Raw genomic sequence first — 18,391 nt, 5'->3', positions numbered from 1 at the left:
TTCTCAAGTTTTCACATTACGAGGAACATTCCATGTCTTCAAAGGGGAGTATTCTTTACCTTTTATTTACTTTTGCTTTATTTTATGTTTTTCACAATGAGGACATTGTTCATTTTAAGTTTGGGGGTGAAAAGCATGCTTTGCATCTTTTAAATATTGTCCATTTAAGTGTTTTTATAAGTTTTCAAAAATGTTAGTTTTAGTTTTTATTTTCCTTCATTATTAAAAAAAAAAATTGTTTTTGTGGTGTTTTCTTAAGTACTTTAATGAGCCAATGATAAGACTATGATTGAAAATAAATTGGTTTTTAGATGGTGGATTTGTTTTTGTGTATGCCCAAATGCTTGAATTTATATTCACATATTGTTACTTTCAATAAATTTTGAGCACATAATCAATAATTCATAATTTAGATTGTGTTTTGAAGAAGGTTTGCATGAATTAGAGTACTTTATTATTAATTGAACTCTAGAACTTGCTTGATTATTGATTGAGGCGAAATCCTAGGTGAATACATTACAAAGAACATGATTTAGGCCATCTTTGTTTAAGTTTGAGCCTTTCAAGCCAACCTAATACATTATCTTCCACTAGTACCTTATTTGAGCCTTTAGGATGTATAAAGATGTATTAGAGCCTTTTGTTCATTAAATCACATTTACTTACCCTTTTTGAGCCTTAAATTTCTTTTTTCCTACCTTGAACATACTACAAAGAGAGCTTTAATTGAATTGATATGAATATATGCTTGTGAGCTTGTTTGAGTGTTGAAAAAGAAAAAAATGAAAAAAAGGAAAAAAATAAAATAAAATAAAGTTTGGAGGTTAAGTATTTGGTGAATTTGGCTCTAGTATGCATTTTTGTGTAAATTGGAGGTTTGAATGTGCAATAAGAAGAAAAATAAGTTTGGGGGTTTAGTGGAAAAGAAAGAAAAAAAGAAATAAAAAAAAGAAATAAAGAAAGAATATGTGTGATTTGAAGAATGTATGCACAATAAAAAGGAGAAAAAGGATATTGAAATTGAAGTTAAAATAAGAAAAGAAGTTCTAATAAAGAAACAAATTTTACAAGTAATTTATTCATTGATATTTAATTTTAGCTTTCTTTCTTTGATTTATTATATCCTATCCTTTTCTTTCTTTAGCCTTATCCATTAGCCTTAACAATAGAAACCATGAAGTCCTAATGATTTAAGGTGGTGCATTAACCTGCATTAGTGGAGAGTGATAATTAAGTCAAGCATATGGTAGTTCATACGTTATTATCAATCTTTACTTCTTGTAAATTTATTCAAGCATATGATAATTAACTGTATAAATTGATTTCGACACACACACATTGGAAATATCATATATGTTGGATAGAATATAAGGTATTGAGTTACATAATTACTTTGAAACCATTTGAAAAATCATATGTTATACAATCTTTGAGGCACCTCATTAAAGTATCTTATGTTCTTTAAATAAAATTTCATTTTCTTTTTCTTTTTCTTTGCTAGGGACTAGCAAATCTTAAGTTTGGGAGTATTTGTTAGGTTTAAAATATTGATGATTTTATGCGATATTTATAGCTTAATATTTGTTAGTTTGTGTTAATTTGTTATGGAAAGATAGTTAATTATGTATTTTTCTTAATCTAGGTGAAAGAGGAAGAATTTTAAGAAAACAACCATAAAGACGGATTCCTTGGGTCGAATTATGGTGGGAAGCAAGATTTGAGCTCGAACGGATTAAGCATTAAAAAGATTCCAAAAACATACCTTGAAGATTCCATAAAGATTCTATCGAGAATTTCATGGTGGAAGTGAATGTCATATGAATCATCACGATCTAAGGATTTTAAATGTCTCGTTATTTTTGGATTTCGAGGTGTGGGCAAAGAGTTATCATCATTTAAAGTTTGGAATTTATAAGAAGGAATATTCTAGTTAAATCTCCACCATTGATCAAAAGAGGGAATCAAGGCAATTTGAGGGTAAAGATAAAAACAAGTGGCAATAATTGGTTAATTTATCATTAATGAGGCACATGTCATGTCACATGCTTCATTAAGGGTAAATTAGACTAATTAACTATTTTTTTAGGAGGAATTAGATAAAAGGAAAGTAGTAGAGAGCAAGTAATATCAAGTTTCCTTTTTACACATGAAATTCGTCCAACCCTTTTCATGGCCTAAAAAAGGTATCTTCCAAGACTCCCACGTTGAAAATAAAGAGAAAAAAGATTCTCAAGGTCCTATATATATAGCCCCCACCACATTAAAGGAATATATACAAGTTTAGAGAGTTATTTAAGAGCTTTTAGGAGGCTTAAATAGAAACAAACCAAATTTTGGGAGTTTCTAATATTCTCTTAAGGGTTCTAGGATTTTAAAGTTTTAGAGTTTTAGAAGATCAATTGGAGAGCTTGGAGGAGGCAGAGAGACGTGGGCTTGCTTGGAGAAGAAGGCTACGACTTTGAGAGCTCTTGGAGGAGAATTTCTTCAATAGTTTTTATTCTTTTTTCCTTTCTCTTTAAATTGTGAATCTTATTATTTTTAATAATTATGGATGTTGAAATTATTTTTACCATGAACTAATTTTCATAGCTAGGGCTATGATGTAGCCCTAACTATGAAGGTTTAATTATTTTAATATATGTTGAGTTTTATTTAATTAGTAATATGTTTTGTTAATAAATCATTGGTATACTTAATGCTTTCATAGGCCGGAAGGAATGAATGATTTTAATAATATTTGAGCTTGGAAAAGGATAATATTATGGATCTCCAATGATTTACATGAATGCATAATTGATTGGAAAATAGTTATGTCTCATGCCATATTATTTGATTAATCTATGCTTGATGAATTTGCATGATTTAATTTATAGGTCGGAAGGAATAAATTAGGTTATGTGAATATTATCAATTGTGAGTGGAAACTACTTTTGATTAATTTTGTGATTAAGTGTGGTTAACAAAATTACTAGTTAACTAAATTCACATATTTAAGTAATTAAATTGGAATAGTTAGTGGTGAAATCAAATACCCTAGTATTCATAATTATTCAATTCTCTCTCTTACTTGAAATTGATCTAATTTTAATTGATTGCTTTTGTTTAATTTAGTTTATTTAGTTTTCAATTGCCATCCTAAATTTTAGTTCAAATATTATCAAAACCTAATTAACTTTGGTACTTAATTCTTAATCCCTTGGGTACGACAACCCTATTTTTCCACTTTATTACTTGAAAACGATTCGTGCACTTGCGAGTTGATTTTACACATCATGTGAACAAGACTTTAACTTGCTTAGTAACTTTGATTTCCCCACAATCAGTCAACCATTACAGCTTGTATGGGTGAGGATGCTTGGTTGTCCTTAGCTTTAACTTCTTCACCAATTCTTCACTTGCCACATTTGTACAGCTCCCTCCATCGATTATTAGATTGCAAACCCTTCCTTGGACTTCACATCTTGTATGGAAAATGTTTTCCCTTTGGTCCTTTTCTTCTTCCTTGGCTTGTGCATTTAGAGCTCTCCTTACCACCAAAGATTTTCCTTTTTTTGCATATTCACATTCACTTTCTTCCAACTCTGATTCTTCATCTTCACCTTCTTCATTTTAGCTTTCGAACTCGATTCCTCCATTCCTCATCACCATGGTTCTGCGATTAGGACATTGAGAGGCAATATGTCCTTTTCCTAAGCATTTGAAACAATGGATGTCCCTATGCCTTTTTGGTTCTTCTTCTTTAGCTTTCCCTTTGGCCCTTTCCTTAGAAACTTCAGCTTTTAAGTTGTTGAATTTACTGCTGTACGGTTTGTCATTCTTCTTCCAATTTGAATTTCCACCTTTCCAAGTATTTTCTCCCTTTCCAAAGGTGCTAATGGAGTTGTTTTTGAAGGAAGAATCCTTTTCTTGAGTTGTTTCTCCACCTTGGTTGCCAAGTGAATCACATACTCCAATTCCACATATGGTTGCAACTCCACCACATTTGCTATATCCTTATTAAGCCCTTCAATAAACCTAGAAATTGTAGCTTCGTGGTCCTCCACAACATTAGCTCTAATCATGGCAACCTCCATTTCCTTTGAGTATTCTTCCACACTCATATTATCTTGAGTTAAACCTTGAAGTTTTAGGTATAACTCTCGATAATAATAGTTTGGAATGAATCTTTTCCTCATAACAGTTTTGAGTTTTCCCCATGTTCTTATGGTCCTCTCACCACTCCTTCTTCGGTTCATGACAAGTTGATCCCACCATATGATTGCATAGTCACTAAACTCAATCACAGCAAGCTTTACCTTCTTCTCCTCGGAGTGGTAGTGGCAATCAAAGATTAGATCTACCTTCTTTTCCCAGTTGAGGTACTCATTTGAATCATTCCTTCCTTGGAATGATGGTATGCTCATTTTGATACTGTTCAAATTACCATCCTCTCCATCTCGGCCTCTATGATTCCTCCTTGGTAAATTCCCTCTCCTTACTACTCTCCTTGTACCCATTCTAGGATCCTCAAACTCAAAATCTTCCTCATATTCATGCTCACTAATTTCTTCAATATCTTCTTCTCTAGGCATTGGAGCTCTTCTATTGTTTCTCCTTCCTTTATTAGTAACCTGTGGTGTTTCCTGTCGTGGTCTAGGGAAATTCCTTTGAGTATTCATTTGTTCTTCCATCAAAGTCATATGCCTCATTAATTCTTCAAACTTCCCTTCCATATTGTTGTTGGCGTTGATTTCTTCATATTTTGCTCTAAGCTTATCGGATGACATGGTGAAAGAAATGTCCTCACTACACTCCCTCATGTGTTTTCTCTCACTCGTGTTTCACACACACACAATAAAGATAGAAAATATGCACTAGGTGATTCACCAAGTTCTATTGGACTCAACAAGTACCATTATCAAGCATGATATACTTATTTGAACAAGCGTGAAACAAGAAATGCAGCACTTTTTCGAGATGATGAACAAAATAACAAAGAATGAAAGGAGCAAGATTCTAAGAAAGACAAGAAGAGAAAATGACAATGGAAATAGTGAGCAACAAAAGGTAAAATAACAATCAATGAATTAAGATCAAAAGAATAGAGGATATTAGGAAGATTTGTAGCAACTAATATAGATAATCCTTTTGTACCAATGGCCTTTTAAATAAATCAAACAACCAAATCAATCAAAAGGAAAGATTTTGAAAGGTTGCATCTAATATAGATAATCCTTTTGTACCAATGGCCTTTTAAATAGATCAAACAACCAAATCAATCAAAAGGAAAGATTTTGAAAGGTTGCATCTACTTTCAATTGCCAAAAAGGATATGCTTTTTTTTTTTTAAATCTGAAATTTTTTTAATATATGTATCAGGCTTTTCACAACTTTTTTTTTCTTTTTTTTTTTTGGAGTATGCTTCTTTTTTTTTTAAAAAAAAAAAAAAAAAAACAACCTTTGCTAAGGCAATATGGCTGTATATATATATATATATATATATCAAACCTTCCAAACAGCAGCAAACTCAATGAAAAAGATTGTGGATTTTCTAGGATATGTTAAGAAAAAGAAACACAACAAAAATGGACAACAAAAAGGAAAATGGATGGAAACACAAAATGGGAATAGAAGAAAAAAATGAACAGCAAATGATGAGGAAAGAAGAAACAATGAACAAAAGAAAAACACCAGAAACCAAAACAACACAAGCTAGGGTTTCAACATGTTATAATCAGGAAATAAATAAAACAAAGAGAATTCTCAAAAACCTTGTAACCGATGCTCTAATACCAAAATGATACGCTCACGGATACGGGTATGGTAGTGAGATGATGATTTTGAGTCAATGAAATGAAAGTGAATATCCAGATGGTGATTGGATATGGAGATGGGACGAAAAACAATTGCAAGGAACTTAAAAACAGAAGGGAAAAAAAAGAAAAAAAATTAAAATAAAATAAAATATATCCAACGAAGGCCCACTACCTATTTAGAGGTAGGAACCTATGGTATTGACTCATGACCCTTTATCTATGGAAGACACTCTCAAGTGAATAACCTAGAGGTCCAAGAATAATGGTAAAAATCCAATTCTCAATAAGAGAAAATTTCATTCAAAAAACCAATCTCTTTACAAATGGAAAAATAAAATCCTTAAATAGAGTCTAAGACTCTTTAGAAACCCTAGACAAAGCATTAAAGATTATTTTGACTTATTTTGAACCAACTAGAATTACCTTATATAGTTATTACACGTCCAAAATTACCAAGATAAAATTAAATGCTTAATTTAACCTAGTTGGGCCTAGCTAGCTGATAATTACATGGCCCGGATGTTCTAAAATACTTGGTCTCCTAAAATAGCACCAAACCAGCCTATTTTGCAATTTCCTCAAGCCCATTTTATAATTCTCCAAGCCCAAAACATCCACCTTTAATTTTGGCTTACTCTCCGAACTAAAAACACTTGATATTGGGCTGTCAAATAGTTGTTCTTCAAGTTGGAATTCTCAAAGGTGGGTTTGGTAATGTCCTCCTCTTTAAACACATCAAGATCCTTCTTAATGCAAATAAGGCCTCCTTGAATTTTTTGGCTCTACTTCGAGTAATGGAGCCTTGAGGTAGCTGAAAGGGATTGTTGGAAGTGTGATGTGCATCACTTGGAACCTTTTTCTCTTTTTATTTTCAATGTGGGAGTCTTGGAAGGTACCTTTTTTAAGATATTAATGGACGAATTTCATGTGTAAAAAGAAAACTTGATATAACTTGCTCTCCACTACTTTCCTTTTCTCTAATTCCTTCCACAAAATAGTTAATTAGTCTAATTTACCCTTAATGAAGCATGTGACATGACATGTACCTCATTAATGATAAATTAACCAATTATTGCCACTTGTTTTTATCTTGGCCCTCAAATTGTCTTGATTCCCTCTTTTGATCAATAGCGGAGATTTAACTAGAATATTCCTTTTTATAAATTCCAAGCTTTAAATGATGATAACTCTTTGCTCGCACCTTGAAATCCAAAAATTATGGGACATTTGAGATCGTTAGATTGTGAGAATTCTTATGACATCCACTTCTAGCATGAAATTCCCGACAGAGTCTTTATGGAATTGTCAAGGTATCTTTTTGAAATCTTTTTAATGATTGGTCCATTTGAGCTCTATCCTTGCTTTCCTCCATAATTCGGCCCAAAGAATCCATTTTTATGGTTGTTTTCTTGAAATTCTTCCTCCTTCACCTAGATTAAGAAAAATATATAATTGAGTATTTTTCCATAACAAATTAACACAAACTAACAAATATTAAGCTCTAAATATGGCATAAAATCATCAATATTTTAAGCCAAACAAATACCCCCAAACTTAAGATTTACTAGTCCCTAATAAAGAAAAAGAATAAGAAAATGAAACTTTTTAAAAGAACATAAGATACTTTAATGGGTTGCCTCAAAGATTGTATAACATATGAATTTTCAAATGGTTTCAAAGTAATTATGTAACTCAATGCGTTATCTTCCATCTAACATATATGATACTTCCAATGTGTGTGTGTGGAAATCAATTTATACAATCAGTGTATCATCCATTTAAATAAATTTACAAGAATTAGAGATTGATAATAAAGTATGAACTACCATATGCTTGACTTAATTATCACTCTCCACTAATGTAGGCTAATGCATCACCTTGAATCATTAGGACTTCATGGCTTTTATTGTTAAGGCTAAAAGGGTATGGCTTAAAAGAAAGGAAAGGATAATATAAAATAAATTAATTAAAGAAAGCTAAAATTAAATATCAATGAATAAATTACTTATAAAATTTGTTTCTTTCTTAGATTTTTTTTTTTCTTCTTTCCTTCTTTTTTTCTTTTAACTTTCAATATAAACTTACAAATCTTCCATTTCTCCTTTTCTTCTTTTTCACTAAACCCCCAAACTCATTTTTTTTCTTATTACACATTCAAACCTCCAACTTACACAAAAATACATACTAAAGCCAAATTCACCAAATACTTAACCTCCAAACTTCATTTTTTTCCTTTTTCTTCAACACTCCCACTAACTCATAAGCATATATTCATATCAATTCAATTAAATCTCTCTTTATAGTATGCTCAGGGTAGGAAAAAGAAATTTAAGGCTCAAAAAGGGTACGTAAATGTGCTTTTAATGAACAAGAGGCTCTAGTACATCTTTATGCATCTTAAAGGCTCAAATAAGGTACAAGTGGAAGATAATGTTTTACGTAGGCTTGAAAGGCTCAAACTTAAACAAAGATAGCCTAAATCATGTTCTTAGTAATGCATTTACCTAGGATTTCGCCTCAAGCAATAATCAACCAAGTTCTAGAGTTCAATTAGTAATAAAGTACTCTAATTCATGCAAACCTTCTTCAAAACACAATCTAAATCATGCATTATTAATTATGTGCTCAAAATTTATTGAAAGTAACAATATGTGAATATAACTTCAAGCATTTAAGCATACACAAAAACAAATACACTATCTAAAAACCAATTTATTTTCAATCATAGTCTTATCATTGGCTCATTTAACTACTTAAGAAAACAACACAAAAAAAAAATTTCAATAATAAAAATCAACCAAATAACACAAACACACACTAAAAGTAAAATATTTTTTTTAAAAAACTTTTATGAAGGAAAGTAATAACCAAAGCTAACATGCATAAAAACTAATAAAAACACTTAAAAGGACAAAATTTAAAAGATGCAAAGCATGCTTTTCACCCCAAACTTAAAATGAACAATGTCCTCATTGTGAAAAACATAAAATAAAGCAAAAGTAAATAAAAGGTAAAGAATACTCCCCTTTGAAAATTTGGAATGCTCCTCACAATGTGAACACTTGGGAAAAACCTACATGGTGCATTTTTCCTACACACTATGCGGCCAAAGAGAAGGGCATGTGCCCATGCAAGTTGATGCAATCCAATGCATATTCAAGGTGGTTATACTCCAAAAACCTAGCTTTAGACTTGGAATTTTCAATATTCATCTTTTGCTCTTTTGCACCTAAACATCTTAAAACCTTGCAATAATTCAAATAAAACACATCAAAACATCCTAAAATAAGAAAACAACTAAAAACAACTAAAATAAATAGATAAATATAAGGTAAAGAAGGAAACTTGGGTTGCCTCCCAAGAGCGCTTATTTAAATATGTAAATGATGTCATCCTCGTAATATTGTCCAAGCTTACGGTATGGAAATTGTGCATCGTGATAATCTTGTGGCCTTAGCAAACTTTTAACTCCTTGTACTATATAAGTCTCAATTTGAACTAGAAGCATGAATTGAACTTTCTTTTTGGTAGATTGGATTCTTTTAGGTCCAAAAATGCTTTGTTTGTCTCCTTTTGGGATGCATTCAACCTCAATTGCATTTTTGGAGCATGGATATATACATCTTGGGCTCTTGGAAATTCAATATTTGGCTTGAAAAGTTGAGATTTAGCCTCTGTTAGTAAGCAATCTTCATGAAGTGCGGCCATAGCTTTATCCTCATCAGATTTGGCCAAATTTTGGCTTGATTGAATCCTTGACTTATCCTCTTCATGATCCTTAAGCCCTTTTTGCAATGAATTTGAAGGAAAATTAGAAAATTCCCATGAACTAGTGATAGTGTATTGGGAAACTTCTTCTGATGGGCAATCTTTGTCATGTGTATGTATGTTAGGTCTAAAATATTGATGATTTTAGGCCATATTTATAGCTTAATATTTGTTAGTTTGTGTTAATTTGTTATGGAAAGATACTTAATTATGTATTTTTCTTAATCTAGGTGAAAGAGGAAGAATTTTAAGAAAACAACCATAAAGATGGATTCCTTGGGTCGAATTATGGTGGGAAGCAAGATTTGAGCTCGAACGGACTAAGCATTAAGAAGATTCCAAAAAGATACCTTGAAGATTCCATAAAGATTCTATCGAGAATTTCATGGTGGAAATGGATGTCATATGAATCATCAAGATCTGAGGATTTCAAATGTCTCGTTATTTGTGGATTTCGAGGTGCGAGCAAAGAGTTATCATCATTTAAAGTTTGAAATTTATAAAAAGGAATATTCTAGTTAAATCTCCACCATTGATCAAAAGAGAGAATTAAGGCAATTTGAGGGCCAAGATAAAAACAAGTGGCAATAATTGGTTAATTTATCATTAATGAGGCACATGTCATGTCACATGCTTCATTAAGGGTAAATTAGACTAATTAACTATTTTTTAGGAGGAATTAGATAAAAGGAAAGTAGTAGAGACCAAGTAATATACAGTTTCCTTTTTACACATGAAATTCGTCCAACCCTCTTCATGGCTTAAAAAAGGTATCTTCCAAGACTCCCACATTGGAAATAAAGAGAGAAAAAGATTCCCAAGGCCCTATATATATAGCCCCCACCACATTGAAGGAAGATATACAAGTTTAGAGAGTTATTTAAGAGCTTTTAGGAGGCTTAAATAGAAACAAACCAAATTTTGGGAGTTTCTAAGGTTCTCTTAAGGGTTCTAGGGTTTTAAAGTTTTAGGGTTTTAGAAGATCAATTGGAGAGCTTGGAGGAGGCAGAGAGACGTGGGCTTGCTTGGAGAAGAAGGCTACGACTTTGAGAGCTCTTGGAGGAGAATTTCTTCAATAGTTTTTATTCTCTTTTCCTTTCTCTTTAATTGTGAATCTTATTATTTTTAATAATTATGGATGTTGAAATTATTTTTACCATGAACTAATTTTCATAGCTAGGGCTATGATGTAGCCCTAACTATGAAGGTTTAATTATTTTAATATATGTTGAGTTTTATTTAATTAGTAATATGTTTTGTTAATAAATCATTGGTATACTTAATGCTTTCATAGGCCGGAAGGAATGAATGATTTTAATAATATTTGAGCTTGGAAAAGGATAATATTATGGATCTCCAATGATTTACATGAATGCATAATTGATTGGAAAATAGTTATGTCTCATGCCATATTATTTGCTTAATCTATGCTTGACGAATTTGCATGATTTAATTTATAGGCCGGAAGGAATAAATTAGGTTATGTGAATATTATCAATTGTGAGTGGAAACTACTTTTGATTAATTTTGTGATTAAGTATGGTTAACAAAATTACTAGTTAATTAAATTCATATATTTAAGTAATTAAATTGGAATAGTTAGTGGTGAAATCAAATGCCCTAGTATTCATAATTATTCAATTCTCTCTCTTACTTGAAATTGATCTAATTTTAATTGATTGCTTTTGTTTAATTTAGTTTATTTAGTTTTCAATTGCCATCTTAAATTTTAGTTCAAATATTATCAAAACCTAATTATCTTTGGTACTTAATACTTAATCCCTTGGGTACGACAACCCTATTTTTCCACTTTATTACTTGAAAACGATTCGTGCACTTGCGAGTTGATTTTACACATCAAGTTTTTGGCGCCGTTGCCGGGGATTAAGGCATTAATATTAATTCGGATTGGGTTTAGTAGTGCTTTGAACATTGTTTTCTTATTTTAAATTTTTATATTTGTTTCTTAATTTTGGTTTTAGTGTTGCATGCTAGGGTTTTAATTTTTTTTTATTTTTTTTTATTTGTTTGGTTGAATAAGATTAGGTTTAGCTTACTTTTAGTTGAAATTTTAGTTTGGCATAATTGTTTACTTTAAAAGCATACCTCACAAAAGGGTTTAATTTTTTTGCATTCTTTTCGTTTGGTTCGTTATTTCCTAGAGTTATTTTCATTTATCTTTTAGTTAAGTGTTAGTTTGTTTTTCTTTATCGCTAATTGATTTTAATTGTTAGATAGTTAGCAACATTAGAATTCTAATAAATTTTTTTTTTCTTTCTTGTTTAATTTTCTAATTTTCTTTCTAATTTATTTTCCGTGCTCTCTTTTTTAGGAATTAGGTGTTGTGTATGAGTCATAGTGGTGATCAAGAGTTCAAGGAGGAAGTTGACTTAGAAAATAAACCAGCACCTAGAAAACAAGCCATAAGGGGTACTTGGGTACGTATAGACCAAGGAACTCAAGAAGGTGCAATGGCCAACCAAAGAGAAGATGATTTGCCCATATGCGACTATGCTGCTCACAAGAAAGTTGGTGATTTGTCTTGCATAAGGAGACCACCCATTTGAAGCAAACAATTTTAAAATTGAAGCATCTACTACTTCTTTGCTTAATAATGTTCAATTTTGTGGTTTGCCTCATGAAGATCCAAACATGCATATTTCTAGTTTTCTTCAATTGTGTGATATGTCTAAACAAAATGGTGTTTCTGATGATGCTTTTCGATTAAGACTTTTTCCTTGGTCTCTTAGAGACAAGGCAAAAGTGTGGTTAAATTCTTTACCTGCAGGTACTATCACTACATGGGATGCTATGGAGGCAAAATTCCTAGACAAATTTTTTCCTCCATCAAAGACCGCAAAATTGAAAAGTGATATAAACAATTTTTGTCAATGGGACCAAGAGACTTTGTATGATGCATGGGAGCGCTTCAAGGAACTATTAAGAAGATGCCCACACCATGGTTTTCCAACATGGATACAGGTACAGATTTTCTATAATGGTCTAGATTATGGTAACAAACAATTGGTAGATGCAGCTGCAGGAGGTTCTTTAATGAAGAAGAGGCAATCAGAAGCATTTGAATTAATTGAAGAGATGGCCCATAATAACTACCAATATCCAAGTGAGAGGAGACTAAATGGAAGAAGTCAAGTAAAGGCCGTGGAAGACGTTGATATTAACAACTTAGGAGCTCAACTTGCAACCCAATTCATGAAGACCTTGAACACTCAATTTGGTCAAATAGGGGTGAATTCTATCCAATCTACTAATAATTTTTTATTTTGTGATTTATGTGGTGCTCATGATCATAAGAGTGTGGATTGCCAAGTTGGAAATCCCTTTGCTTCTGATGATGTTAATTTTGTAGGGAACTTCCAAAAGCAACAAAACAATCCATATTCTAACACATATAATCCAGGATGGAGGAACCACCCAAATTTTTCATGGTCTAACAACAACCAGCAAGGGTCTAATCAAGGACAAAGTGGAGGGTTTCAAAAACAACAATTCCAATCTCCATTCTACCAAAAGCCGCAACTTGCACATCAAAATCAAAATTCTTCTCAAGCTCAAACTCAATTTTCTTCACTTCAACAATCTTTGCAAGAGTTATCTAATAGTACTAATTCTTTCATGCAGAGAACTGAGCAACAATTGACAAACCATAGTCAAATGTTCAACAACCAAATGGCTGCAATCAAAAGCTTGGAGAACCAAATAGGTCAATTAGCAACTCAATTCCAAAGAAGTCAAGGAACTTTGCCAAGCCAAACGGAGAAGAACCCAAAGGAGCAGGTTCAAGCCATTACATTAAGAAGTGGAAAGCAAGTAGCCGGGCCTAAAGAAAGTGACAAAGGGATGGTAATTCTTGATGATGAAGATGAAGAGAGCCCTATAGACTCAACATCACACTTGGTCACACATGACAACTCAAAATCAAATGTGGAGCATAATGAGGCTTATAGGAGAAAAGATGAAGGTTTAAGTGATGCCATGAAGTCTCCACCAACAAAGTACATACCGCCACATGTAAGAGAGGCCGAGAGCTCACCAACTGGATCAAAGAAAGTTGAACCAGCACCTTACCTAACCAAACCTATTGACAAGCACAACGAAAATGAGGAGAAGAATCAAGCCTACAAGAAAACCCCACCTCCACCTTTCCCATCTAGGTTTAGGAATGCAAAGTTAGATAATCAATTTAAAAAGTTTCTTGATGTATTTAAGCAATTGCATGTAAATATCCCTTTCATAGATGCCTTAGAACAAATGCCTTCCTATGTTAAGTTTTTGAAGGAGATATTGTCAAACAAGAGGAGGTGGGAGAATTATGAGTTAGTAGCTTTGAGTGAGGAGAGTAGTGCTAGGTTACACCATAGGATTCCACCCAAGTTAAAAGATCCAGGAAGCTTTGATATCCCGTGTAACATTGGACATTATAATTTTATGGCTCTTTGTGATTTAGGTGCTAGCATTAATTTGATGCCATATAGCATTTACAGGAAGCTTGGAGTGGGAGATGTGAAGCCTACCACAGTGACTCTTCAAATGGCAGATCGAAGCATAAAAAGGCCAAGGGGAATATTGGAGGATGTACTTGTAAAAGTAAACAAGTTCATATTCCCTGCAGACTTTGTGATACTTGATATGGAGGAAGATGACAACATTCCAATCATTCTTGGAAGACCATTTCTTGCAACCGGACGTGCCCTAATTGATGTACAACAAAGGCAAGTAACCCTTAGAGTACTCAATGAGGAGGTAAGTTTTCAAATCCCTAATGTTGTTAAATTTCCTAATCTTGATGAAATTTCTTGCTGCTTTCTTGTTGATGCATGTGATGAATTGGTAAATGATATGGCAAAGGAAAGTAATTTAGATCCCTTAGGATTGAGTGAGTTATTTGGACCATGTACAGAAGAAGAAAAACAAGAGTGTAACATCATAGATATAACCACCCACTGTGAGGTAGATTATGTTGGAAAGTTTGAGGATTTAGGTGAGAGTGGACCTAGAAAGATACCGAGTGTGGAGCACCCACCTATAATTGATTTGAAGCCACTACCTAGTCATTTAAAATATGCTTTTCTAGGATTTAATAATACCCTGCCGGTAATAATTTCATCCGCCCTTAGTGAGGACCAAGAAGCCAAACTTTTAGAAGTTTTAAGAGAACATAAAACTGCACTAGGTTGGACTATAGCTGATATTAAGGGTATTAGCCCCTCTATTTGTATGCACAAAATACTTATGGAGGAAGACCATAAACCGACTGTAGAACATCAAAGGAGGCTTAATCCTAATCTTAAGAAAGTGGTTCATGGTGAGATTTTAAAGCTTTTAGATGCCGGGATTATCTATCCTATTTCGGATAGTAATTGGGTAAGTCCTATTCAAGTAGTTCCTAAGAAAGGTGGGATGACTGTGCAAGAGAATGATAAGAGTGAGCTTATTCCTACTAGGTTAGTTACTGGGTGGAGAGTGTGTATTGATTATAGGAAGCTTAATAAGGCCACTAGAAAAGACCATTTTCCTTTGCCATTCATTGATCAAATGTTAGAAAGGTTAGCCGGTAAGGAATATTATTGTTTTCTAGATGGTTATAGCGGTTACAATCAAATAGCTATTGCCCCTGATGATCAAGAAAAGACTACTTTTACTTGTCCTTATGGAACTTTTGCCTATAGAAGGATGCCTTTTGGTTTATGCAATGCACCTGCAACCTTTCAAAGGTGTATGATGTCCATCTTTTCGGATATGGTAGAAGATATCATTGAAATCTTTATGGATGATTTTAGTGTATTTGGTGATTCTTTTACCTCTTGCTTGCAAAATTTATCTAGGGTTCTTCTAAGGTGTAAAGAAACGAATCTTGTGCTTAATTGGGAAAAATGTCACTTTATGGTTCAAGAGGGCATAGTTTTAGGTCATAAGATTTCTAAAAGGGGAATTGAGGTAGATAAAGCTAAAATAGAAGTTATAGAGAAATTGCCTCCACCGACTTCAATAAAAGGTATTAGGAGTTTTCTTGGGCATGCGGGCTTTTATAGGAGATTTATTAAGGATTTTTCCAAGATAACTAAACCTCTTTGTAACTTGTTGAATAAAGATGTTCCCTTTGTTTTTGATGATGAATGCATGCATGCTTTTAATCTTTTGAAAGAAAAATTAATATGTGCTCCCATTATGTGTACTCCTAATTGGAATCTACCTTTTGAAATTATGTGTGATGCTAGTGATTATGCTATAGGAGCTGTTTTGGGACAAAGGAAAGATAAAAAACTGCATGTTATTTATTATGCTTCTAGAACTTTGAATGATGCTCAACTTAATTATGCTACTACTGAGAAAGAGATGCTTGCCATTGTCTTTGCTTTTGATAAGTTTAGAGCATATTTGTTAGGTTCTAAGACCATTGTCTATACCGATCATAGTGCAATTAAGTACCTCATGAGTAAGAAAGAGTCTAAACCTAGGTTAATTAGATGGGTTTTGTTACTTCAAGAGTTTGACTTAGAAATTTTGGATAAAAAAGGAGTAGAAAACCTAGTAGCTGATCACTTGTCTAGGTTGAAATTGAGTGAGGAAAAAGAAGAAAGAGATATAGAAGAGTGTTTTCCAGATGAGAAAGTGTTTAAGGTTGATGGTATGTTTGATGTACCTTGGTATGCTGACATTGTTAATTATTTGGTTACTAATGTTATGCCGCCTAGTTTGGAAAAACCATATGAAAAGCATAAGTTTCTTAAGGAAAGTAGGTATTACTTTTGGGATGACCCCTATCTTTTTAAGAAGTGTGCCGATGGTATAATTAGGAGGTGTGTTGCTAGAGAAGAGACAATGTCCATTATTAAAAGTTGTCATTCTAGTGAGTATGGGGGGCATTTTGGGACTAGAAAAACCATAGCAAAAATTTTAAATTCTGGATTTTATTGGCCATCTATGTTTAAAGATACTAATATTTATGTGCAAGGGTGTGATAGGTGCCAGAGAACCGGGAACATATCAAGGAAGAATGAGATGCCTTTGAAGAATATCCTTGAGGTAGAATTGTTTGATGTTTGGGGTATTGATTTCATGGGTCCTTTTCCTTCTTCTTGTGGTAATAAATATATTTTAGTTGCTGTGGATTATGTTTCTAAATGGGTTGAAGCTAGTGCACTACCTACTAATGATGCACGAGTTGTATTGAAATTTTTAAAAAAATACATTTTTACTAGATTTGGTACACCCCGAGCAATCATTAGTGATGGTGGCACTCATTTTTGCAACAAACAATTTGAATCCCTTCTTGCTAAATATGGTGTTAGACATAAAATTGCTACTCCTTACCACCCACAAACTAGTGGGCAAGTAGAAATTTCAAACAGGGAAATAAAGAGGATTTTGGAGAAGACGGTCAATGCTTCAAGAAAGGATTGGAGCTTAAAGCTAGATGATGCACTTTGGGCATACCGGACCGCCTACAAGACCCCCATTGGTACTTCTCCGTATAAACTGGTTTTTGGTAAGGAATGTCATCTTCCCGTGGAATTGGAGCATAAAGCATATTGGGCAACCAAGTTTCTCAATTTTGATCAAGAGGCTGTGGGCAAGAATAGGCTATTGCAATTGGATGAACTTGAAGAATTTAGGATGGATGCTTTCGAGAATGCAAAGATTTACAAAGAAAAGACAAAGAGATGGCACGACAAGATGATTAAAAAGAGGAACTTTCATGTTGGACAAAAGGTACTTCTTTATAACTCTAGACTTAAATTGTTTCCAGGTAAATTAAGATCAAGATGGAGTGGACCATATGATATTGTACAAATTTTTCCAAGTGGAGCAATTGAAATCACCAAACCGGGACATGAAAGTTTTAAGGTGAATGGGCAGCGGTTGAAGCCATATTATGAAGGTGGAGTGCTTGAGACTAGCCTCTACTTGGATGATCTTAATTAAGTTAAAGGGAGGAGTCAAGCTAATGACTTTAAACAAGCGCTCTTGGGAGGCAACCCAAATTTCTTTCTTTACCTTATATTTATCTATTTGTTTTAGTTGTTTTTAGTGGTTTTCTTGTTTTTAGGTTGTTTTGATGTGTTTTGTTTGAGTTTTTGCAAGGTTTTAAGATGTTTAGGTGTAAAAGAGCAAAAGACGAATGTTGAGAATTTCAAGTCTAAAGTTAGGTTTTTGGAGTATAACCACCTTGAATATGCATTGGAGTACATCAAATTGTATGGATACATGCCCTTCTTTTTGGCCGCATGGTGTGTAGGGAAAATGCAACATGTAGGTTTTTCCCAAGTTTTCACATTACAAGGAACATTCCATGTCTTCAAAGGGGAGTATTCTTTACCTTTTATTTACTTTTGCTTTATTTTATGTTTTTCACAATGAGGACATTGTTCATTTTAAGTTTGGGGGTGAAAAGCATGCTTTGCATCTTTTAAATCTTGTCCATTTAAGTGTTTTTATAAGTTTTCAAAAATGTTAGTTTTAGTTTTTATTTTCCTTCATTATTAAAAAAAAAAAAATTTGTTTTTGTGGTGTTTTCTTTAGTACTTTAATGAGCCAATGATAAGACTATGATTGAAAAAAAATTGGTTTTTAGATGATGGATTTGTTTTTGTGTATGCCTAAATGCTTGAATTTATATTCACATATTGTTACTTTCAATAAATTTTGAGCACATAATCAATAATGCATAATTTAGATTGTGTTTTGAAGAAGGTTTGCATGAATTCGAGTACTTTATTATTAATTGAACTCTAGAACTTGCTTGATTATTGCTTGAGGCGAAATCCTAGGTGAATGCATTACTAAGAACATGATTTAGGCCATCT

General features: G+C 32.9%; 1 protein-coding gene and 1 non-coding gene across 2 annotated transcripts; one reads left to right on the top strand and one right to left on the bottom strand.

Moving 5' to 3' along the window:
- The first annotated feature begins 12,194 nt into the window (after positions 1-12,194).
- LOC132803722 (uncharacterized) lies at positions 12,195-17,666 on the top strand. The gene has a single exon (XM_060817112.1). It carries the CDS (start codon positions 12,216-12,218, stop codon positions 17,508-17,510), a length of 5,295 nt encoding a protein of 1,764 aa, XP_060673095.1. The 5' UTR covers positions 12,195-12,215; the 3' UTR covers positions 17,511-17,666.
- LOC112492154 (small nucleolar RNA R71) lies at positions 12,423-12,529 on the bottom strand. Its single transcript, XR_003056495.1, has one exon. It is a non-coding gene; the product is annotated as a small nucleolar RNA R71 (small nucleolar RNA).
- Positions 17,667-18,391: the final 725 nt, after the last annotated feature.

The sequence above is a fragment of the Ziziphus jujuba genome, chromosome 5 (genome assembly GCF_031755915.1).
Source record: "Ziziphus jujuba cultivar Dongzao chromosome 5, ASM3175591v1".
NCBI lineage: Eukaryota > Viridiplantae > Streptophyta > Magnoliopsida > Rosales > Rhamnaceae > Ziziphus > Ziziphus jujuba.
This window is presented reverse-complemented; position numbering and strand designations above follow the sequence as displayed.

Bases quoted from the DNA above. Each gene is read 5' to 3' on its own strand.
- LOC132803722 (XM_060817112.1), top strand. From the start codon at position 12,216: ATGCATATTTCTAGTTTTCTTCAATTGTGTGATATGTCTAAACAAAAT.